Source organism: Erinaceus europaeus, chromosome 14, assembly GCF_950295315.1.
Source record: "Erinaceus europaeus chromosome 14, mEriEur2.1, whole genome shotgun sequence".
Taxonomy (NCBI): Eukaryota; Metazoa; Chordata; class Mammalia; order Eulipotyphla; family Erinaceidae; genus Erinaceus; species Erinaceus europaeus.
This window is the reverse complement of record NC_080175.1, coordinates 41,326,631-41,351,563: the sequence shown is the minus strand read 5'-3', so window position 1 is coordinate 41,351,563 and position 24,933 is coordinate 41,326,631. Positions and strand designations below refer to the sequence as shown.

Sequence of the window (24,933 nt, the reverse complement as noted above, 5' to 3'; positions counted from 1 at the left end):
TTGCATGACCCAGGTTCTAGCCTGGCCCCCATCACACTAGGGGAAGCTTTGGTGTCATGGTGTTTCTTCCACTCTTCTGAGTCTCTCTGTCTTGTGTCTTTCTACCTGAAAAAGGTCATACAGAAGCAGTGGTGACAAAAGAGAACGCCTTAGTGAGTACAGGGCTATTGTAGTTGTAGTTTGCACTGGGGAAGTTGTGGTCCTCTCCTTGGGAAACAAGCAGTGATTGGCGTTGTCAGGCCCGGCCTATAGTGTTCATTGTTCTCCACATCCCCTTCTGGTCCTTTTGATGCATGTGGGCTCTGTGGTGAACTTAGATGTCTTTCTGAATTTGTTAGTTCTCCCTCTCTGCCACCAAGGTTATCGCTGGGGCTTAGTGCCAGGACTATGAATTCTCTGCTCCTAGTGGCCATTTTTCCTTTTCCTTTTTTTTTTTTTTTGATGTTGTTTCTTCCTAAATTTATTAGATAGGACAGAACTGAGAGAGGAGAGGGAGGTAGAGAGGGAGAGAAACAGAAAGGCATATGCAGACCTGCTTCATCACTTGTGAAGCGAACTCCTGTAGGTGGGGAGCAGGAACTTGAACCTGGGTCCTTGCCCACTGTAATATGTTTGCCTAACTGGGTGTGCCGCTGCCCGGCCCCTGCTTTCTTTGTCATACTTCTGAAGGTTTGCCAGTTTCACTGGTGTCTTCAGAGAGTCTGTTTCTTTCACTGTTTTGAGCTGCAAACTGAGTATATACTCCCCACCACCACCACTCACACACATGTGGGACTGTGACCTCTTTTATTTCATTTATTCATTCATTCATTCATTCATTCATTCATTCATTGTAATCAAGGTTATTGCTGGGGGATTTGTTGCCTGTATAACCCCATCATTCCTGGCAACTTTTTTTTTTTTTGGTTAGAAGGTGGGAGACAGAGAGATGGAGGGGGGAGAGGGAGAGAGAGAGAGAGAAGCATTGAGGAGAGATACCTGCAACCCTACTCTACCACTTGTGAAGATTCCCCCCTAAAGATGGGGACTGTGGACTTGATCCCAGGTCCTTCTGCAGGGTGACCTGTGCTCTTTGCCAAGTGTCACCTGCCAGCCCCTAGAGCTCTCTCCACTTGAGTTGGTGGAGAGTATAACCATATTCCTTTCCCTCTGTGACTGCTACAGCGGAGGGCATTGAGAACAGCCTCTGAAAAGCTCAGAAACCGCTCGTCTTTCTCGACAAACCTTGTCTACACCACCCCTGGCACACGTGTCAACAGGTACATTGGCCGCCTCCTGGAAGCCCGCCAGCCTGAGCTAGAGATGGCCGACCTGAACTTCTTCACCCTGAAGTACAAGCAGGCCGAGCGGGAACGCAAGGTAGATGTCCGGGCTGGGAGGCCAGGGCACAGGGCCCCTGCCCCCTGACATATGAGCTCAAACCCTGTTCTGCAACCCCCCCCTTGTCTTATTAGTGATTTAATATTGTTTTACAAAATTACAAGATAATGGGTATAATTCCACATCGTTCCCACCATCAACCAGTGTTCTGTGTCCCCATTCCCTCCATTGGGAACTGCAGTGGTTCTCCCAAGGTCACAGATATGGGCTGATTACTATTTCTATAACTATCTATATATTTGCCCATTTTTTATGGTCCTGCCTTCTTTTCCTTTCTAAACCACACCCACACCTCTTACTGCTTCCAGATGCCCTTTTTCCTATTCTCTCTCTGGATCCTGGTGGAATTGGAGTTCAAAGCCATCTGATCATCTTCCTTTAACATTTCTCCCCCTCTGGGATTATGGACCAAAATTCTTTTTGGGGTACAGAAGGTGGGAATCCTGGCTTTTGTAATTGCTTCTCCACTGGACATGGGTGTTGGCAAGTAGACCCATACCTCCACCTATTTCTAGCTTTCCCTAGTGGGTAATGGTTGAACCCTGTTCTTATGGGCATCATGATGGTGCTCCGCATCCTGGGCCCTTGGGGACAGAAGACCTGTTGTCTCCATAGCTGGGTCACTGACCCTGGGCTTCTGTGTCCACAGTACCACCAACTTCAGGACGAGTACTTCACCACTGCTGTTGTGCTGGCCCTCATCCTGGCCGCCTTGTTTGGCTTCATCTACCTTCTGGTCATCCCACAGTAAGTGTGGCATCTGTCCTTGGCCAAGTGAGGCCAGCAGATGTCTGTGAGGTCCAGGCGTCCCATCATGGCTACCTTTGGGGGGACTCTCCACCTTTGTGCCCCTCCTTCACTCACTGAGTAGCCAGAGGGTGGTGGGTGGGTCAGTGGGTGGCCACAGTCAATTCTCAGTTCTCAGTGTGTTCAATCATTTTCATAATTAGTCATCTGCCAGTGGTTTACAAAAAACATAGTTTTAAGGGTATGTATGTGTGTAATTACTGCACCACTCCCATGCACACCCTATGCCTTACCTTCCTTCCTGGAACCACTGGGTTTCTCATCAAGTCTAAGAGAATATGGACTTAGTTTGCAGGTTCATTTGTCTCAGTGGTCTGTAACTCATCCAGAAGCAAAACTGGCTAGTAGTTATCTTTCATCTTTTATTTCGCTGGGCAGAGTGTCTTCCAGTTCCACTCACTCACTCTGTCCTGAAGGAGGCAGTGGCCTGCTTTTTCATCGCAGAGTAGTATTCTACTGAATAGATGTCTCCTGGATGGTTTCTCCAGTCATCTGCTGTTGTGTCTTCCAGTTGCTCCCATGTTCTGGCAGCTGTAAATGGTGCAACTCTGAACACAAGGGTGCCTGCATCCTTTGGGTGGATACCTAGGAGTGCTGGGTTTTTCCGTTTCTCTTTGCAGAAGGACTTCCTTAATTATATTCTGGTAGATTGCTCACCTGAGGCACCAAAGGTCCCAGGTTCAGTCCCCAGCACCCCCAGAAGCTAGAGCTGGCAGTGCTTTGGTAGAAAGAAAAAGTTGTAGTGGGGAAAAAAAGTGCTTTCTGAAAAGGAAGAAAGATGTAGTGATTTCAATAACATTCAGCCATCAAGTTTGCCAGCTGCTGCAGGGTGTTTTTTTTTTTTTTTTTTTTTTTTTTTTGCAAAGATGCTGGGAAATCTCCCATTTTCCTTCTAGTTGTCACTTTCCTAATCACCTCCCTCCAGCAGTTACTGTCCTATGAGTTTCCAGAATCACGTGGAAACCACCCCATTCTCAGACACTCTGTACACCTGGGGACCACTTGAATTGACTATCTGGATTTGTACATCTGCCCCCCCTCAAGTGGCCCTATCTAGACTTGTACACCTGCCCCCCCAGGTGACCCTTTCTGGACCTATACACCCTGGGACTCCCCAGATGCCATATCTTGAGCTTTTTTTTTTTTTTTGCCTCAGTGCCACACTATAAATCCATTGTTCCTGGAGGCCATTTTTCATTTTTATTGGATAGGACAGAGAGAAATTGAGAAGGGAGGGGGAGATAGAGAGAGAAACACAGAGACACCTACAGACCTGCTTCACTGCTTGTAAAGTAACCTCTCTGTAGGTGGGGAGTTGGGCGCTAGAACTGGGATCCTTGTGTGGGCCCCTGAGCTTTTTCTAGAAACCCCTCCCTAGACAGTCTGGAGGGCAAGTGGAAGTGGGGGCAGGTAAAGGAAGGACCCCCATGTGGGCAAGTCCCCCAGATACCTGCTGCAGCTTCCTGGGAACCATGGGGATGAAGGTTGGACACCCAGACTCCTCCCAGGCACAACTTGCCCAGCCCCTGCCCACAGTGACCACTGTCCTTTGTCCCCAGGAGTATACCCCTCCTGCTTCTGCTGGTGTTCTGCCTCTGCTTCCTGGGGGCCTGCGTCTTATACCTGCACATCGCCCGCGTCCAGGTATGTGTGTGTGTGTGTGTGTGTGTGTGTGTGTGTGTGTGTGTGTGTGTGTGTGTGTGTCTTAGACCCATATATCACCTGGACAGGTGCATGCGGACATGGGGCCACTCTTTCCTGTGCCTGCCAATCACCTGCACAGGTGTGTACATGGCCTCTGCCCACCTTCTTTCCAGGACAGTTGGGAGTGGGGGTGGAGGCAGTCCATCCCCTGCCCCCTCAGGAGTTTTTGTCTCTGATGCTCTCACACCTCCTGACTTGACTCAGTGGACTTTCTCCTTTCAATCCAATTTGGGGGACACAGGATCAAACTCCTCTATAAATTCCCTTTTTAAAATGCTTTTTTATTATTTAATATTAATTTACAAAATGTTATGGTAATGGGTATAACTCCACACCTTTCCCACTACCAGAGTTTTGTGTCTCCATTCCCTCCATGGGAAATTGCAATAGTTCTCCCAAGGTCACAGATGTGGGTTGACTATTATTTGTATATTTATATATTTGCCCAGTTTCTTTTATTGTTCTTCCTTTTCTTCTGTTCTAAGTCACACCTACACCTATTGCTACTTCTGAATGTGGTTCCTTTTTCTCTCTTCTGTCTCTGGGTCCTGATGGAGTGAGTTGTACTTCAGAGCCCTCTTGTTATCTTTCCCTAACATTTCTCCCCCCTGGAAGTATGGACTAAAATTCTTTATGGGATGTAGAAAATGGGAGGTCTGGCTTCTGTAATTGTTTCTCTGCTGGACATGGGCGTTGGCAGGTTGATCCATACCCCCAGCCTGTTTCTGTCTTTCCCTAGTGGGGTAGGGCTCTGGTCCTCTCTGAATTTTCATCTTCCTTGTCAACTAGTCCCCTTCCTGTAGGGCTGAAAGATAACCCACTAGGAAGGGCATCAGACTTGTTATGCACACAACCCAGGTTCGAGTCCTGGCACCTCGTGGGTAAAGCCTCAGTACCAAGGAAGCTCAGTAGAAAGAACTGTCTTCCTAGCAGGAGTGCACTGAGCACAGTGCTTGTCCTGCACTGTTTGAAGACCTCGGAGTGCACGCATGGGCTTAGGGACAGGTGACTGGGGTTGACTGAATGAGCATACAGTGAGGGAGGGGGTGGAATGAGGTTAAAGGCTGCTGTGCCCTGGCCCTGGGGAGGCCTCCATGGCCCCCAGTCCTGCACTCTTTCCTCATCCTGCTCAGCCTTCACCTTTCCCCCAACCCCACCTTCTTTCCTCCTGGCCACCTCTGACATGCAGTCCCTCTTGGAAATACCCCGCTTCACGCACTTGACTCTCAGATTTACCAGCAGCCTTTCACAGGCTGAGAGGCACCTGGCTTGGTCAGCTCAGCAGTTTTCCACCTCAAACAAAGCTGCTCTCTCTACCCTATTTCCTGGTGGGCAAAGGCAGGACAAATGGATGCTCATCTCTGGGGCCTGTGGTGTCTGCCTTGAGAGCAGAGCTTTGCAAAGGCTGAACAGCGTCTGAGAAGATGGAGGGGTCCCAGGGACAGGAGCCACACTTAGATGTTCTCTCTGTAGAACTCCCCTCAGTCTGACCCAGAAGAGCCAGTGGGCTGCTGGCAGTGGGCCTAGTCTCCTTCTCTGGACAGGCCTCAGCCCGAGGCTGGACACAGAGCCCAAGGTTTCTTGTGGTGACATTAGACTGAGCAGCCAGGTTACCTGAGGCACCGGCACCTGGCCCACACGCACAGAGCCTTTTGCAGGGTAGGGTTGCTGTGGAAGCATATTCTCCCCTCTGCGTTTGAGCCTCTTTCTAAATATGTGACTTTTTTTTTTTTTTGCCATCAGGGTTATCACTGGGGCTCGGTGCCCACACAGTGACTGCACTACTCCCCTTGGCCATTCCCCCCGCCTTCTTCATTTTCTGATAGAGACAGAGTAAAACAAAGAAGGAGAGAAAGAGGGAAAGAGACAGAGAGATAGAGACCTGCTCCACCACTCATAAAACTCCCTCCCCTGCAGGTTATACCAGGGACATGAACCTGGGTCTTTGCACATGGTAATGTGTGTGTTCAACCAGGTATAACACCACCTGGCCTAAAAGCAAATGATTTTAGGGGGCACAGAGGTCTAGCCCTCTGGCCCTGCCACTTCTAGAGGGAAGTGGGTATAGGGCAAACGAGAGAAGCACTCAGAGCTTGCAGGCCAGGGAGGAGAGAGGCTCAGGGGTCAGAGTGGAGACCTGGACAGGGGCAGAGCTGGATGCCAGGCCCCAGGCTGAGGGGAAATCTGCAAGGCCATAGGGTGGGGTGGGGGGTGTGGCAGGCAAGGGACAACCCTGGCTGGGCTGGGAGGAGGAGTTGTGAGGTTAGGGAGTGAGATCTCTGGGCCTCTGCAAGTCAGGAATGCACTTGGCTGTCTGGGGCTCCATGCCTGCCAGAACTCCCTGGTCCCCATGCTAGTGTGCACTGTGCTCAAACCCTGCTCAAGCTCCACTCCCTGGCCTGGCCCTGGGCCTTCCACTGAGCTTCCTCCCTCCAGTTTCCTGCTGGGACCTGAGGCCCATCTGCTGTGCCCCATGTGTCTTCCCGGCTTAGGATCTGCAGAGGTTCCTTCCCTTCTCTCCTGCTGTCTAGGCAGGGGGTGGCCTGAGGGGAGAGAACAGTGTTCCCTGCATAGCCCCACCTCAGGGCCCCACCTCAGGGCCATCTCCCCAGCTGCCTGCAGGGGTTCCAGGCTGTGCATCCTTGAAGAAGACACAGAGCTGGAAGCCTGCAGTTTCCCCTCATGTGCCAGGGGCAGGGTCTAACGACTATGGGCCCCCTTTGAGTTCTTGCCAATGTCCAGCCCAGTCCATACTCCCCTGTGAATTCCTGGGGAGAATTTTCTAACTTTGCCTAAATTAAATCTGTGTTTTTCTTGTGGATCAAGACTCAGAGCCAGCTGATGGAGTCAGCAAGGAGGAATTTGATTAACAGGCCTCAGGAAGAGCTTGTGCTCAAAGAATTCTGTATCCTATATAGCTTATATAGGGGGCTGCAAACTGCAGGCAGACAGTATTCTCACAGAAGCAGAGGCTGCACTGCTACTGGCTGGGGTGTGTGTAGGGTCCTGTGAAATCACCTGTTCAGAGGTGCCAGCAAAAGCAGTGGCACATTAAGGAGAGCAAAGAGGGCTGGAGAAATTTAGCTCACTTGGGCAGTGTGCTGCTTTGCCTTGTGCATGACCCAGGTTCGAGCCTGACCCAACTGAATTGGAGGAAGCTTTGGTGCTGTGGTCTCTCTTTCTCTTTCTTCCTCACTCTCTCTCTCTGCCTTTCTGTCTCTTGTCTTGGAAAGAAGAGAAAAGAAAAGGAAAAGAAAAGAGGAGAGGAGAGGAGAAAAGAAAAGAAGAGATGAGAAGAGGAAAAAGAAAGGAAAAGAAAAGAAGGTGGCCAGGTGGTGGCACGCCTGGTTAAGTGCACACGTTTTGCAGTGGATAAGGACCCAGGTTCAAGTCCCTGGCCCCCACCTGTCTAGCCAGGTGTCTGGCAGCAGCAAGTGGAATGTGGGGTGGCTGTGGTCCAGGAATTGTTTGGTTTGTTTCAACCCCCTGGACTCCCCAGCCATATGTTCAGGTGCGGCGGGTTACCCTACATTCAGGTTGACCCAGGCACCTTGGCCTGTGGGTGTCCCTGTTAAGAGTAGCTCCTTGTCCTCATGCTAGGTAGAGTGCAGGCCTCTTGTACACTTGCTGCCCTGCCATGCCATTGGAGTCCATTGTCCTGCTAGGCTCACTCTGTGAGCAGCTTTTCTGAGCCTGGCTCCTTAGCCACCCACACTCCCTCCTGGGACAGCAGGGTCCCCTCCTGAGTCAGTGACCTGAGACCACTTGTGGTTGTCTTGACAGCATGCTGTGAGGGTGTGCTGATAGTTCAAAGTTCACTGGGGGTACTGGCCTCTTTCATGTCTAAACAGCAGGCTTGTAGATGCATAGAGACACCTTTTGCTGCTGCTTTTCATCTATGTGTGTGTGGGAGGGGAAGAGAGGAAGAGAGAGAGAGGGAGAGAGAAGACACATGTGGAGAGATTCACTGCTCCTGGAAGATCACAGATAAGTGCTACACCAGTTACATGATGGCAGGTGGGGTTGGGCAGGTGGCTCATCCAGCAGACCACACACATTACCATGTGAGAGGATCTGGGTTTGAGCCCAGAGCCACCACATGGGAGTGCTTGTAAGGGGGAAGCTTCCTGAGTGGTGGAACAGTGCTGTGATGTCTCTCCTCTCTCTGTTTCCTTCTACTTTTCTCTTCCTATCTGTTTTCTTATGTTTTAACTTTCTTCATTTAATATTATAGGACAGAGAGAAACTGAGAGGGAAAGGGAATAGAGAGAGAGAGAGAGAGACCTACAGACCTGCTTCACCACTTGTGAAGCTTCCCCCCTGCAGATGGGGACTGGGGGCTTAACCCGGATCCTTGTGAGTAGTAATGTGTGCACTCAACCAGGTGCGCCACTGCCTGGTCCCCCCTCTATTGATTGATAGAAAAAAAATTGCTTCTGGGGGTAGTGGAATCATGCAGGTACCTGATGGCAAATAATAATAATAACGACAATAATAATAATGTAAACTTTAACAAGACGGCCAGATGGGGCCTGGTGGTGGTGCACCTGATTAAGTGCACATAGTGCACAATGACATGGATTTAAGGCCTTGGCCCCCACTTGCAGGGGGGTGCCGGGCTAGCTTTGTGGGTGGGAGAGAGAGATAACCAGGGACTCATAGCTGAGTGGTATGCAGTTCAGTCTTTATTCATGTGGAATGCAGCACAATCTAAGCTATCTCTAATCACAATCCTGTCCTTATATATCCTGAGGCAGAAGAGTCAGGTCTGAAGAGGATGTACATAGGATAAGGGGTGGGGAGAAGGAAAAAGCATGCAAAACAGTGAGGATTAAAACAATGCCCCGGAGGCAGGGTGGTGCTTAATTATCAGTGGTTATGTAAGTAGAATACAGTGTTAAGCAGGGGGGATTAAACCAGTGAAACAGAAGGGGTCTTAGCAGCAGAATTTAGAAGCAGACCAACAGGGGGGAAGCTTTACAAGTAGTGAGCAGGTCTGCAGGTGTGTGTCTCCCTCTCTACCTGCCTCTTCACGCTAAATTTCTCTCTTTGCTATCCAATAAAATAAAGTTAAAAAAATAAATCAAATTTTTTTTTTAAAGGCAACCCTCATGTGTGTGCTCCTGCTTCTCCTATCAGCCAAGCTGCAGCTCTGTGCTGCCCTTGGGATCACCTGTCTTTAGTCTTCTAGAAAAACATAAAACTCTCCTGTTCATCTAATCAAACACATTTGTATGATCAGGAATTTAGTGTCACGGCCATCAGAATCCCTCCATCAGGGGCTAGCATTAGCTGATGGCACCAGGAGCTGTTTTTCTGGGCTGTCCCAGCCAGGTCCTGAACACAGCCAGAGCAGGCAGGGTGCTGTCCTGGCATCTCTGTCAAAAGGACCTCAGGTGGCCCAGGTTTGAGCCCAGCCCTGCCACACTGAAGGAAGGTTTGTTTGGTGCTGTGGTCTCGGGGTCTCTCTCTCTCTCTCTTTCTCTCTTCCTTTCTGTCTATAAAAGTACAAAAACAACCCAAAGGCCTCCCTCCTGGTGACCATTCAGTCACCCAGAGTCCAGGAAGCAGCAGTAGACAGAAGACGTCTGTATATCCTTTCTCTCATGGAATGGGTCCCTTGAGCATCCTCTAGTGTCATCAGTGAAGTAGGGGGCTGGCCCTGGGTTATGCCCACGTGGTCAAGGCACATCCTCTCTTCCAGGACCCCCTTCCACCGTTCTCTCAAGGGGGGCTTACAGTCGTGTGTGTGTGTGTGTGTATGTGTGTGTGTGTGTGTGTGTGTGTGTGTGTGTGTGTGTCACAGCCCTGGTGAGGTACATGATGAAACAAGCATTCTACTGGATGATCTGCTGTCTGAGCCCAGGTACATGAGTCTTAAAAAACTTCTGATATTTGTCTGCAAAAACAAAACAAAACATTTTTTGGAGACTGCAAAGTGTAATTACAGCAAATAGAACCAAATTTTCAGTGATGTTAAAATATGTCAGAAGAAAACAGTACAACTTGGCTGAAACTTATGAGAGAGGACACAAATAAAAGAATTTTTACTGCTACTGAGACAGAAGGAAAATGTCTTCTTTACTTGGTTGATTTTGATGTTAATCAAAGTCACAATGCAGGGATCTCAGGGAGGATTGGTTGTTCTATTTAAAACATTCACTTCTTCTTTTCTTTAACTTTTGTTGTTGCTGTTTTGTTTTGTTTGTTTGTTTCTGCCTAGAGACTAAATATCTGAAGCAGCAGGGAATGTATGTGGAAGAAGACTGGTTGAAACCAGCTGTTCTGCAGTCCCTTTACAATTTGTGTAGTTGGGTCTTTACTGTGAACATGAGCTAACTTTCTAACAAGACACTTTTATTTATTTATTTATTTATTTATTTATTTATTTATTTATTTGCCTCCAGGATTATTGCTGGGCTCTGTGCCTTTACCATGATTCTGTTGCTCCTGGGGTCATTTTAATTTTTTTTTTTTTTTTTTTTTTTGGATAGGACAGAGAAAAATTGAGAAGGGAGAGGAATATAGGGAAGGACATAGAGAGATACTTGCAAACCTGCTTCACTGCTTGTGCAGTGACCTCCCCCCCACCCCCCGCAGGTGGGGAGCAGAGGGCTTGAACCAGATCCTGTGCAGGCTCTTGCACTTAACCCTGTGTGCCACCACCCGGCTCCCTCAAAAGACTTTTCAAAGATAAAGTCTTAGCAGCCCAGGAGGTGACACAATGGCTAATATGCTGGACTTGCAGGCATGATGTCCTGAGTTTGATCCCCAACTTCGAATGTTTTGGAGTGATGCTCTCGTGATATATATAAAATATTTATTTGGATATAGCCAGACATTGAGCAACAGTGCTTCACCACTTATGAAGCGCTCCCACTGCAAGTGATGAGTGGGGTCTTGAACCTGACTTCTTAGGTGCTATGGTGTGTGCACCACCAGCTGGCTCCTCTAGTTCTCTTTCTTGATCTTCTTTCTATTCATAATAAAAATTCATCTGGTGGAGCACATACCTTCCGATGCTCGAGGACTTGGGTTTGAGCCACCACACCTCCTGGGAACATTGTGAATGGCATTAGGTGGAGTGGTGCTGTGATGTCTCTCCTTCTCTTTCACTCTCCTGTTCTATCGAGCATTAAAAACAAGTGAAAAAAATCAGTCCAGGAGCAGTGCATAAGGCTCATGCATAAGAACTTGGAACCAGAAAACAGCCAATAAGAGAAAAAGCATTAAAAGCAACCCTTTCTTTCTCCTCCAGTGTTTTCCAGGCTGCCTGACGATTCAGATCCGAACTGTCCTGTGCGTTTTCATTGTGCTCTTGATCTACTCTGTGGCCCAAGGCTGTGTGGTAGGTAGCTCGCACCCTGGTTGGGTGTCAAGAGCAGGAACCTGCAGGTCACCCAGGAAGAGGAAAGGGGGACACAGGGTAACAGAGACTGGCTGGGGTGCCCGGAAAGCCAGCTTAGGGGACCTATCTTCCAGTGAGGGACCTGCCCTTTCCTAGTGGGTGGATCAGGGAGACAGAAGCTGGGGCGGGAGTAATGGGATTTGAGGTCCACTGGCATTATGGGGTTCTCAGGCTTTAACCCAGGAAGCAGCATCTGTGTAAAGCCGGCATTTTGACTCAGCAGGTTTGTACTCAAAGAACTGAGCCCCGACTATAGTGGGGCTTGTCCTTTTGTACAGATAGCAGCTTACCCATAGTAACTCACAGCAACATGAGTAACAGTTCTTTTTGTATTCTCTACATAAAGAAAGTACATTTTATTTTATTTTTTTTATATTTATTTATTTTTCCCTTTTTGTTGCCCTTATTGTTTAACATTGTTGTGGTTATTGATGTCATTGTTGTTGGCTAGGACAGAGAGAAATGGAGAGAGGAGGGGAAGACAGAGAGGGGGAGAGAAAGATAGACACCTGCAGACCTGCTTCACCACCTGTGAAGCGACTCCCTTGCAGGTGGGGAGCCGGGGGCTCGAACCAGGATCCTTACGCCGGTCCTTGCGTTTTGCGCCACCTGCGCTTAACCCGCTGCGCCACTGCCCGACTCCCTACATTTTATTTTCTTACAGACCCTTCTAACAGGTGGGTTAGAGGGTTCACTGGCCAGGGTCAGGTTGATTACTTTTAGCAGGAAGTCTATGCTGAGGGGAGAGGGAAGGCTGTTTCCAGCTGCCTTCTTCCTCAGCTTGAGAAGTTAGCCCTTAGCTTCTCTCTGGAGAAGTTAATTCCCTTGTTTGCATCATGGGACCAGGGAGGATGCTGGGATTGGAGTTGTACTAGGGAACCTAGGGAGAGTGGGAGGGAGGAAGGGATGAAAGGAGAGAGGGAGGGAGGAGGGATTCATCTCCCAGCTCAGTCCTGGAGTCCTTGCTCTGCTAGCTGGCAATGAGGAGCTTTGTTGGGGGGGGGGCAGGCAGAAGTGGAAGGAGGAAGGGAAGAGTTGAAGGAGGGAGAGAAAAGTAGATCATGGAGGGAGAGAGGAGTGGAAGGGAGGGATGGAAGGAGAGAGTAATGGAAGGAGGGAAGGATGGAAAGGAGGAGTGGAAAGAGGGAGGGATGGAAGGAGGGAGAGAAGTGGAAAGAGGAAGGAGTGGAGAGAGGGAGGGATGGAAGGAGGAGGAGAGGAGTGGAAAAATGGAGAATGGAAGAAGGGAGGGAGAGAAGTGGAAGGAGGAAGGAGTGGAAAGAGGGAGGGAGGAGTGAAAGAAGATAGGATCGAGGGAGGGAAGGAAGGGATGGAAAGAGGGAGGGCAGAAAGGAGGAACTGAAGAAGGGGGGAAGGGAGGGATTCATCTCCCAGCTCAACCCTGGGCCCTTGCTCTGCTGGCTGGCAGTGAGGAGCCTTGTAGAGGCTGAGTGGGGGCAGGGATTGTGAGCAGGTGGCCCTGCAGGTGGCCCTGCAGGTGGCATTTGGGGGCATGGTGGGTGGAAGTGTATCTGCCTGCTCTGGCTAGAAAGCCAGCAGTTGGGGCTTTGGGTCTTTTCCCCATATTTCCCTTGTCTCCCCCCAACCCCCCCCAGGTGGGGTGCCTACCCTGGGCTTGGGGCTCCAGTCCCAACGGGTCCTTGGTGGTGCTGGCATCTGGCGTCAGGAAGCCGGTGCTGCCCACCATGCCCTGCGAGTCAGCACCCCATGCCCTGCTGTGCGGCCTGGTGGGCACCCTGCCCCTCGCCATCTTCCTGCGGGTCTCCTCCCTGCCCAAGATGATCCTGCTCTTCGTGCTGACCATCACCCACATCCTGGTCCTGGAGCTCAGCGGCTACACGCAGGCCCTCGGGTAGGTGCCCACTGTTAGGGTGGATCACATGGGGACTTCCAGGCATCTGGGGGGACTATGGAGGGGCCAGAGACCTAGCCCAGTCACCCATTGGGTGCTGGTCCTCATCTCTCCGCAGGGGCAGCCATGGCTCTGGGAGCAGCTTTGAGCCCATCGCGGCCATCCTGCTGTTCTCCTGCTCTCTGGCCCTACACGCCCGCCAGGTGGACATCAGGCTGCGGCTGGACTTCCTCTGGGCTGTGCAGGCAAGGCGGGGCCTTTCTGCTTTCTTTGTGGGTGTTTGTGGGGCACAGGGGGCCTGGGAAGCCGGCATTAGCCGGGGAAGGGGCTGGTGGGCACCTCTGGGGACAAGGAGGGACACCCCTTCCCTGTCTGACACTCAGAGCATGGTGGCTAGTCTGCCACCTGTTGCCTCTCTCACGGGGTAACCCTAGATTTTGTGGGTCAGCAGTTGTCTGCTGGGGGTCTTTGTTCTGCCCTTTTAATTTGCATTGAGTAAGGACCTCTCACATGTGCTATACCACCACACTGGGCTGCTTTTGCATTCACATAGAATGTGAGGTAGGGCTGGGGAGACAGCATAGGTTTTGCAAAAAGACTATCATGTTTGAGGGTCCAAGGTCCCACATTCAGTCCCCAGCATCACCATCAGCCAGAGCTAAGATGTGCTCTGGAAAACGAGCAAAACTCACTAGTTCTTATAAATAAGTAAATTTTGGGGGGAGGGCTGACAGTATTCATGGTGATGCAAAAAGATTCTCATGCCTCAGGCTACAGGGTTTCAGGTTCAATCCTCTGTACCACTATTAGCCAGAGTGGAGCAGGGTTCTAGATAAAGGAAAGGAGGGGAGAGAGAGAGAGATATGCCACAGTACCAGAACTTCCTCCAGTGGCATGGCACCTTCTATGGGGTGCTGGGACTACAATCCAGGCCTGATGTATAGCAACACGTGTGTCCTGCTCAGTGAATGAACTTAGCCTCCAACTGGGTCTTTGTTTACTTTATTTTATTTTATTTTTTATATTTCATTTTATTTATTTTTGCCTCCAGGGTTATCGCTGGGTCTTAATGCCAGCACTATGAATCCACCGCTCCTGGTGGCCATTTTGTCCATTTTATTGGATAGGACAGACAGAAATTGAGACAGGAAGAGGAGATAGAGAGGAAGAGAGAAAGACAGACACTGGCACACCAGCTTCACTGCTTGTGATGTGACCCCCCTGTAGGTGGGCAGCCGTGGGCTTGAACCTGGATCTTTGCACTTAGTACTATGTGTGCTTGACTGAGTGTGCCACTGCCCAGCACCTCATGTCTTTGTTTATAACAAGTATTCTGAAAACTTTTGAGCACAGAAATAGGAGGACCCCACTATAGAGTGGACTGTGTTCTTGGGCCCTGACTGGGGGTGGGAGTCTGGCTGGGAGTGAGGGAGGGGGGCAATGACATGGAAGGTTTGCCTCGTGCACAATTGTGTGACCCAGGCCCTGGCGGGCACACCTGTGCCCAGGCCTATGGGATGCCAGGCCCTGGCATTCAGGTTTTTACTGTTGCCTGGGCAGCTTGCTTCTGCTGCTCCTCAAGCCAAACAAGTCTTGGGTCCTCAGACCCTAAGGCCTCAGCCAGCAGCAGGTGGTACTCAAGTCTCTGAGGTGGGCCTGGGCAGGGCAGGTGCCAGTGAGGCAGGGCTCTCTGGGCCAGGCTGTCTGGACAGCATAGGAATGCCCGGCCCACTGCAGGCTAGTGGAGCATGTGGCTCCATTACACTCCAGGAGGGCCTTGGGCTGCCACGGCCATCATGTGTTAGAGACCAAATGCAGACAGAGCAGTACTGCTGTGTACTTCTTGGCTGGAGATGTGGTTGTGGGAGGACCAGGAGCTGTCTGTGAGAGCAGAGGACAGGCTCATAGGAGAAGGCACTGCAGCTGAGCCTCTAGGCCAGAAGGTGACTGTGTGAAGGGTATCAACCAGGCTTGCTGTTGAGGGATCCCAGAACCAAGAGAGAGTTCACTGCCCAGGGTCTCCTCTGCCCCATGACAGGGTTGGCCACCTGTCCACAGCCATGATGGCAGGGTCCCCTCTCTGTTTTCAGATGAGTGTCTTAGACGTGGTCCCATGAGTTCAGCCACTGTTGGCCATCAGCCCAGGACACTGCAGGGTAGGTGGCATTCGTCTCAGGCCTGTGTGCTAAGGTGACTTAAAGACTGCCAATGCCACTTGAACTCTCTCTGGGCAGGCATTTTGGGTAACCCATGTTGGTGTGGTACCCAGGATTCCACAGGACCGGGAAGGACAGGATTAGTCACCTCGGCCATGGTTACAGGGCCATCGTGCAGGAGCTGAGCTGGAGGGTGCAGCTGGCTCTCCCAGCTCCTGCTGGCCCCAGGGTGGTGAGTGGTGGAGCAAGCTGCAGGGGAGGCCCGGTAGCTAGCAGTGGTCAGAGCCACTCAGGTGGCAGAGAGCAGCCTCTGAACTTGAGCTGCTGGCCAAGAACCTATCCGATTGGCCATGAACTAAACATGTTACCTAGCAATCACCTGACCCTTCTGGGGTCTCCTAGTTATGGACACTTATGCAGAGTTAGACAGATGGGCTTGGGCTAAGCCTAGTAGCCAGGGCCTGGGGGAGGCTCTGGCTGTGGGCCTTTCCTGCTGGGACCTTGGGGGAACATTGTCCTCTGGCTGGGCTGCAGGGGCTATTCTGGGCCTTGGTGCCCATTTTAATGCTACTTAATATGACTCCCTCCCCTGGGGCCTCCTGCAGTCCCCTGAAGGGAGCTTTCCAGGAAATCCAACTCAAGAGAGCAGCTTTGTATGTCATGGGGGAGGCCGCCAGCACAGAACACATGAGCCAACTTCTCCACAGAAACCAAGAGGCAGTACCCTGCCTGCTCACAGACCTGGCAAAACACGCCTCCTGCACTTTGCCCCATGTTCCTGCCGTGTGTGTGTGTGTGTGTGTGTGTGTGTGTTTGTGTGTGTGTGTGTAAATGGGTCACAGAGATCCAGAGCACCTGCTGAGAGCTATTGCAAAATTAACTGGCCAAGTCAGAGACTTTGGGTCTTACTTATTTACTGAGACCAGGCTCGTGCCTGGAAGGGATACACAACAGATGGGCTGCTCTCTCCCAGGAACTCTTCCTCAGCCTCCTCACCTGCTGCTATGAAGACACTTGTGCTGTAGGACAACTGAGCTCAGGAGAGGAGATCACCATCATGGCAACTTCAATTTCCATTGTCACAAAGCAGCTTGCTTCCCAGTGAACATCTCCTACAGGAGACTCTTACCCTCTCTGTAGCCCTTGACTAGTAAAAATTCGTCCATTTCCTTTGTGATTGAGGCGTTGTGACATTGTACAGATAGTTTCAGATGTACAATATAATGATTCACTATGTATATAGACTGTGAAGGGCCATCACAGTAAGTCTGGTTAATGTCCATCACCGTCAGAACTTCAACAAACATTTTATGTACTGAGAAGTTTTGAGATCTACTGTGCTGGTAGCTTTCAAATGTGCAATAGAATATTATTACTAATCGTCAACACCGTGCTGTTTGTCATACCCCAGGACTTTCTGTCGAGCCGACAGTCTGCACCTTTTGATGTCTACATGGCATTTTAAATATGTTTTGTAAGAAAAAGGAATGTTGTCATCCACTTGCATCATGATGAGACCTGGGGCTTTCTCTTCTGTTCAGATTCGTGTTTCTGTCTGTTCTTCTTTTCTTTCTGAAAGGCTGTGCCTTGGCATTTCTTAGAGGTCTGCTGCTTCTCAAGCCAAGCAAGCCTTGGGTCCTTGGCCCCTAAGGCCTCAGCCAGCAGCAGGTGGTGCTCAAGTCTTTCAACTTTATCCCAAAAGTTTTTGGTTTGCCTTTATGATTGGAAGTGTATTTTGGGAATAGATAGGATTCTAAGTTGATTTTTCATGCTAATAGTTCAAAGGTGGCCCACCCTCTCTCTTGCATCATTTCCTACCATTATGTCTCCTGTCATCTTTATTTTTGTCCTTCTGTTAATGATATGTACTTTATGAACCTCTAGTGACTTTTAAAAGATTTTTCTCTTAAACACTGGTTCTGACTGGTTTATTAATGATGGACACTAATGTGGCTTTTCTCACTTATTTTTCTGAGTTGTGTTGACCTTCCTCAATGGAGTTTAGAGTTATTAGTAAATTTGGAAAAGGTATCCATTGTTTCTTTTGGTACTTTTATCACTCTCTCTGCCTTTCACTTATACACATACTAGGCCTCTTGTAGTTTTCACACATTGCCAGTGCTCTGTTTTTGTTGTTTTATTGTGCCATTCAGTTTTTACATTTATTCCAGTCCTGTCTTCAAAATCTGCTTATTGGGTCTAGGTGGTGGCCCATCCAGTTGACTGTACATATTACTATGCACAAGGACCTGTGTTCAAGCCCCGGGTCCCCATCTGCTGCAGGTCTCAATCTTCTTCTTTCTTCCTCTGTCTCTCCCTCCCTCTCAATTTCTCTGTGCCCTAGTAAAATAATAATAATAATAAATTTAAAAACAGAACAAAATCAAAATCAACTATTCTTTTTGGTTTTTTTAAAATTTTTATTTATAAAAAGGAAACACTGACAAAAAACATAGGATAAGAGGGGTACAACTCCACACAATTCCCACCACCAGAACTCTGTATCCCATTCCCTCCCCTAATAGCTTTCTTATTCTTTATCCCTCTGAGAGTATGGATGCAGGGTCATTATGGGGTGCAGAAGGTAGAAGGTCTGGCTTCTGTAATTGCTTTCTTGCTGAAGATGGGTGTTGACAGATCAATCCATACTCTCAGCCTGTCTCTCCCTTTCTCTACTGGGGCGGGGCTCTGGGGAAGCAGGGCTCCGGGACACATTGGTGGGGTAGTCTGCCCAGGGAAGTCCGGTTGGCATCTTCTTGTTCTTTTAATGCTGCCAGAGTTATTGCTGGGGCTTGATGCCTACATAGTGAGCCCAGTGCTCCTGGTGGATCTTTCTTTCTCCCTCCCTCCCTCCCTTCCTTCCTTCCTTCCTTCCTTCCTTCCTTCCTTTTTTTCCTTTATTTTTTATTAGATAGGACAGAGAGATCTTGAGAAGGGAGAGGGGGAGATAGACAGGGAGAGGTGTACCATACTTATCTTTTCTCTTGTTCAGCTTGATCTCAAGTGTGTGTATATACACAAGTCCCTGGTTCTCACCTTCAGGGGAAAAGCTTTGTGAGTGGTGAAGCAGTGTTGCAGGTGTCTTTCTCCCTCTCTCCCTCACTATTACCCCCTTCCCTTTTGATTTCTGGCTGTCTCTATCCAATAAATAAATAAATAAAGATAAAAAAAGAGAAAGAGAGGGAGAAAGACAGAGAGACACTAAACAACCCTGTTTCACCACTCATAAAACCTTCCCTGCCCCTATAGGTGGGAACTAGGGGCTTGAACCCGGGTCCTTGCACACTGTAGTGTGTGCACTTAATTAACCAGATACACCACCATGTCCCCTCTTTTTCGTATCTTCTACCTAAAATGTTTCTGTTGCTGGAGGTCTCCTTGGTGGACAGGGCAGTCCTCAGGAATGGGTTCAGGAGTGACACAGTGCCAGTGGGCAAAAAGGACTTCCTTGCAGAAATGTGTGTGTGTGTGTGTGTGTGTGTGTGTGTGTGTGTGTGTGTAGAGAGAGAGAGAGAGAGAGAGAGAGAGAATAAGCACATGCTCAGGTGGAAGAGAATGGCTTGAGAAAGCAAAGGCTCAGAAAGGCTGTACACTTCCAGGACAGAAAGTAGGCAGTCTCAGAAACAGAACTTCCTGGCTTCACAAAATTTACAGAGAGAGGGAGGCATAGGGAGTTGGGGAGTGGAGTGTACTTCTTGAGAGAATGGGAAATGGGCACATTCAAGATAGAGAACTATAGTCTTCTCTGCCAACCCTTATGGGGCATCCTGCAGACCCCTGTATCTATCCTCCCAAAGTCTGACTTGATGGGTTAGCTGAGTCTGCCTATTTGGACTGGTCTGGTCCTGTGCCAGGGGCTACTGCCATGGTCTCTAGGCTCTGTTGTCATGTGTGGTCAGTTCCGGCCATGTAAGTTCCCCTTGGCCTCAGCCTGGCTCACAGCTAAGACTTGCTCAAGCGTTGCTGTGGGTCAGGGCGTCCTCTCTGTTGTTCTGTTCCTTTAGAGGTAGGGTATCTTTTCCATGAGTGGGCCTGCTTTTTTCCAAGCCTGGAGTTATGCAACCTCAGTAACTTTCCCATCTGACCTGGGCAGCCGGCCATTGTCCCTACCCTTCCAGAACCTGACATCCAGTCCCTAACGTTGCCTCCAGCCCCTGGCATATCTGGAATACTTTTGTAGTAATTGTTTTAGTCTTGTCTCAGCAATCTCATCCTCTATATCCTTGAATGTCCACACTGATCACTCTTTTTAGTGTGTGTTGGAGTTTTCTGCTTCTTTGAATCTGGTGACTTAGATGTCTTGAACCTTAATTTCTGGGTCCTTAATATTCTTGAATTCTAGTGTATGCCTTTTTTAAAAAAAATATTCCTGTGAGTTAATTGGCAACACTTTATTCCTATGTAATATAGCCTTTAGCCACACCCAGAGAGGAACAGAGGAGTATTTATTCTATTTTTAAACATATATATATATATATTAGGGAGGTGAGAGTCCTGCTCAGCTTTGGCTTATGGTGGTGCTGGGGATTGATCTGGGACCTCAGAGTCTCAGGAATGAGTCTTTTGCAGACCCATTATGCTGTCTCCCCAGCCTGAGTATTTATTCTAGACTAGAATGACTGTGGGCAGTCTTGGGGCATCCTACATACTCCCTGGCACATTGGCTCCAGGCCCTGTGACAGGTGCTGTCCTCATGTGTCCCAGGTGCTGTGAGCCAGGAGGAAGTATGCCTGGATCTGTATGCCTTGCTCCCTGGAGATTGGGAAGCAACTAGGTGCTGACTCCATAGAGAACCCCTGACACATGCAAACAGTCTCTGTCCCTCTCCCTCTCCCTCTCCCTCTCACATACACACACCTATACAAATAAAGCTTATGAGCATTTACTCTGTCAGTTAATGAAAGACAGGGACAACCCTTTTAATTCCTTGACTTCTTCAAGAACTGCAAGAGCAGACTTTCCCTCGTGGTGTACAGATGTAAGATGCACATGCCAGAAATGTGACTCACTGGAACACATGCTGACTTGGAAAGGTGTTGTCACTCTGCCTGTAACTCTGAACAGTCAGGAATGCACATGGATCAGGCTGGAATGGACAGGATGGGGGTGTGGAGAATTGTTAGTGGTGGGATTGGCAGGACAGACAGAAGGGCTGAGGGGTCAGAGAGGAGTGCAGGCCTGATCCGGAATGACCCCGGACACAGTCTGTCCATCACATTCATCACAGCATATCATCCTGTGCCGAGGCTGGAGGAGCAGGTAGGGTGGAGTAATATCCTCAGGTGCCCCACCCTGGGGACCCAGGCCCTCTCCTGCATGATGCCTCCTCTTCTCTCCACATCATCATTTGCTGCTGTGACCATGGCCCTGTGGTTTGCAAGGGCAGGTGGCAGGGACCTGGCAGGCTGGGGAGATAGACTAAACTGAACAAGGTAAACTGGAAAGGAATCCTGTATTTTTATTATTTTAAAAAAATAATTCATTTTTATTTATTTATTTTTGATAGAGACAGAAACAACTTGAGAGGGGAGAGGGAGAAAGTGAGACATTTGCTGTGCTGCTTCACTGCTCATGAAGTTTCTCCCCTGCAAGTGGGGTGTGGGGGCTTGAACCCAGGTTCTTGTGCATGCTATCTTGTGTGCAGTGCCAGATGTGCCACCACCCAGCCCTCTCTATTATTATTATTATTTTGTTATCAGGGTTGTCACTTGGACTTAGTGCCTACATAGCTCTACTGCTCCCAGTTGCCCCCCTTTCTTTGGGAGAGAGAGAGAGAGAGAGAGAGAGAGAGAGAGGGAGAGAGAGAGAAGACCCCTGCAGCACTGTTCCACTGCTTGTGAATCTCCTCCTCATCCCTGCAGGTAGGGACCTAGAACTTGCACCTGGACTCTTGTGTATAGTAACATGTGTTTTTACTAGCTGCAACACCACCTGGCCTCAGGAATTCTGTTTTAAACACAAGCCTTTGCAAGCACAGGGCAGGGGGCAGCCAGCTTGGCAACAGCTCATGGGAGAGAGCCTGGGCATGTGTGGACGGGAGGCCTGTGCCCTTGGTGAACACCCTGTTCTGGGAGAGTTTCCCACTCCAGAGCCATGGCCAAGCTTGCTGGGGTCATTGTGGACATCCTCATTCAAGGATGTGAAGCTGGATTAGGCTGACGGGAAGGGGCAAATGCTCCGTCTCCGTGAGGTATCCACTGCCCTAGCTGCTGACATAGATGAATCCATTCATCACTACAGAGGTCAGACTAGCTTGTCAAATGCTCTTGAGATAGTGATATCTGAGGGAAAGCTTCCAGACTAGTCTGTGAACACTTCCATGTTGTATAGCCTCAGTGCAGACAATGGTGAAGCGTGCGCAGTGGCTGCACACCTCCTGAGAGTTTCAGGGCTAAGGGGAGGCTTGTAGTAGGCTGTGTCTCCTTCCTGCACGACGCTCATGTGGGACATCATGCAAGGAGGGAAAGGGAGAAAGATGGTGGGAAAGCCCCAGCTTAGCTGTTCAGGACTGCTCTACAAGCCCAGCACTATAAGGATACATGAGGTTGTGCCACTGTAACAGGCACCCTGGAATATCAGTCATCAGGACTCAGAGATCTGGAAAAGAGATTTGAAATGTCCTCCCCGCTGTGGGTCAGTGAGAGACACATGGTGAGGCTGTCTTGGGCATGGCTGGTGGACACATGTGTCCTCAACCACTGTGGCCCGAGCTGGGGAAGAGGGTCCTAGTCAGAAGTGATACATGTCAGTTCTTTTTATGTGGTGGTGAGTGAGCAGTGGTGTTATTCTTCTAATAGATGGACTTGTATGGCCCACTTGGTCCCTGGGATGCAGGAAGCTAGTCAGTGAAGATTGTTGGGGTTTTAGTATCATGAGCAGGGTCTTCTCTGCATGGGTGTCTGGTCCTACCTACACCTCCAGCCTTGTTGCCTTTGCAGGGAAGCAGCTGTGTGATCTAACTATGTCATGTCCCTGCAACATATCTCCCAGAGTACCTTACTATCAGTGAGGCTGAAATATCAAAGAAATGCAATGTGCAAAACTTAGCCCCAAGATTAGGACACATCCTTTTTTTTTTTTAAACTTTTTTTTTAATATTTTATTTTATTTATTTATTCCCTTTTGTTGCCCTTGTTGTTTTATTGTTGTAGTTATTATTGTTGTCGTCGTTGTTGGATAGGACAGAGAGAAATGGAGAGAGGAGGGGAAGACAGAGAGGAGGAGAGAAAGATAGACACCTGCAGACCTGCTTCACCGCCTGTGAAGCTACTCCCCTGCAGGTGGGGAGCCGGGGTTCAAACCGGGATCCTTATGCCGGTCCTTGTGCTTTGCGCCACCTGCGCTTAACCCGCTGCGCTACAGCCCGACTCCCCCTGGACACATCCTTCTAACCTAAGCCTTCATCCTCAGAGTTCTGTGCTGTGCAAAAACTTCTATTATTCTGGGCTTTACCAGAAATGGGCAGGTCTCAAAATCTGATATCCTCCAACAAAGGGTGCACACACCCAGGAAGACACACAGGAAAGTTCAGTGGAGTTTTGAAAGCTGGCATCTGTGATGGTTTGTTTTATGTGTCAGTTTAGCTAGACCACATAGTGCTCAGATAGTTGGCCAAATATTCTGGAGGAAATTACCATTTCAACAGATGGACTCAGTAAAACAGTTTGCACTCCCCAATGTGGGGAGACCTCTGCTAGTCTGTTGAGGGCTTAATAAAACAAAAAGGGGGAGGAGAAATTCAATACTTTTTTCTGCCCAGCTGCTGAGCTCTGGGACTTCCATTCTCTGTCCTCAGTGCTCCCACTTCTCTGCGTTTGGGTTCTAGCTGAGTTGGCCACTGCAACTCTAGGGCTTCCAGCTTGAAAACAGTAAATAACAGACTCTTTCACCTCCATAATCACCTGCTAATAAATAATAGATGATCCTCTCATCATAGCTATTTTCCCGTATCTCTGCTTGTGTCCTGTGAGTTTCTCTGGACAACCTTAACTATGAAACATGATGTGGTCTACTTGTAGTGAGTGTTCTGGAAATTGACAAACACACTTTCCCAATGTTTAAAGAAAGAGCTGACAGTGGCAATCTGACTCTCCCAAATGTCACTGCAGGACAGAGGAGGAAAAGTCACTTCTAGATAAAATGAGGTCAGCACTTCCCCCCAGGTCATTCATAGTGAACACAGCCTCGGTTCCTGGGTCAAAGAATGTTCTGTGTACATTTGAGAAGAACGTGTGTTTGTTTGTTTCCTTGGGAATGGAAGTTTTCTGTGTATATCCATTGCTTTCATCTCTTTATCTAAGTCTACTGCTTTTTGTTGATTTTCTTTTTTGATCCAGATGATCTGTCTCTTGCTGTAAGCGATGTGTTAAGATTCCCTACTATTATAATAATAGATGTATTTCTTGAAGCCAGTTGGTACTTGTTTTGCGTGTTTAGGTGCTTCTGTCATTATTATTATTATTATTATTATTATTATTATTTTTTACTGAAGTCTGTTTTCTCTGAGATGAGAATAGCAGTTTCTGCTCTTTTCTCTGTATTACTGGCCTGGAAGACCTTGCTCCATTCATTCATTTTGAACCCATGCTTATGTTTGTATTGGATGTGAGTTTCTCATATAGATAGTATAGATGAATCCTGTTTTTATTTTCCTATTTTATTGAATTTATTTATTTGGGTAGAGACAGAAATTGGGAGGGGAGGGGAAGATAGCAAGGGGGAGAGACAGAGAGATGCCTGCAGCACTGCTTCACCATTTGTGGAGCTTTCCCCTCTGCAGGTGGGGGCTGGGGACTTGAATCCAGGTCTGTGTGCATAGTTGCATGTGTACTCCATTAGGTGTGCCACCCCCACTTTTATTTTGTTTTGTTTTAATTCATTGAGTCATTCTATGTCTTTTGTCATAAGTTCAGACCATTCATATTTAGGGTGATCATTGCTAAATATACCTTACTTTTGCCATTCTGTTTTCTGTTGTTTTGTTATTTTCTATTTCTCTTATTCCCCCTCTCCCACTTCTATTTATCTTTTCATCTGAATGATTTTCCTTGGTGACTTTCTATTTTTACATGCTTTTATTTTATGACTCTGCTCCATATTTTGTCCTGTATTTACCATGAGGTTTATATTCAACTTACTGCATATACTTGGGTAACTGTCTTGATCGTACTGATTATAGTAATTTCTTCCTCCCCTTTCATTGTTGTCACATTCCTGTTGTTTCTGTTTTACTATGTCTCATTTTATGCAGGGTGTTGTTTTCTTTCATTTCTTCTTGTCTTGTGGAACTCCTTTCTCTAATTCTTGTAAGGCAGGTGTCAAACTTCACTGGTTTTTTTATGTATGAGAAAGCCTATGTCCCCATTGTATTGCAGGATACAATATTTGTGGCTGGCATTTCTTGGCTTTTAGCACTTGGAATATGTCATCCCATGCTCTTCTAGCCTGTAGCATTTATTCTGAGCAGTGTGATGAGGACTAGATAGTGCTATCTTTATTATTTTTTTTCTTTTGTAGCATCAATGTTTTCCTTTGGTAATTTTATGATGATGTATTTCAGTGCAGATCATTTTGGGGTTCAAGAAGTTGGGTGTTCTTTCTACTTT

The 24,933-nt window shown here is 48.5% G+C and overlaps 1 protein-coding gene across 3 annotated transcripts in view; it reads left to right on the top strand.

The window, feature by feature from the left end:
- ADCY1 (adenylate cyclase 1) overlaps positions 1–24,933 on the top strand; it is a 99,099-nt gene that overhangs the window by 56,822 nt on the left and 17,344 nt on the right. For all 3 annotated transcript variants that reach the window (XM_060171570.1, XM_007536398.3, XM_060171571.1), the window contains 6 exons: positions 1,165–1,359; positions 2,030–2,127; positions 3,747–3,831; positions 11,150–11,239; positions 12,916–13,172; positions 13,291–13,417. In XM_060171570.1, coding sequence (XP_060027553.1) covers positions 1,165–1,359; positions 2,030–2,127; positions 3,747–3,831; positions 11,150–11,239; positions 12,916–13,172; positions 13,291–13,417 — 852 coding nt within the window. The remainder of the gene's footprint in view (positions 1–1,164; positions 1,360–2,029; positions 2,128–3,746; positions 3,832–11,149; positions 11,240–12,915; positions 13,173–13,290; positions 13,418–24,933) is intronic.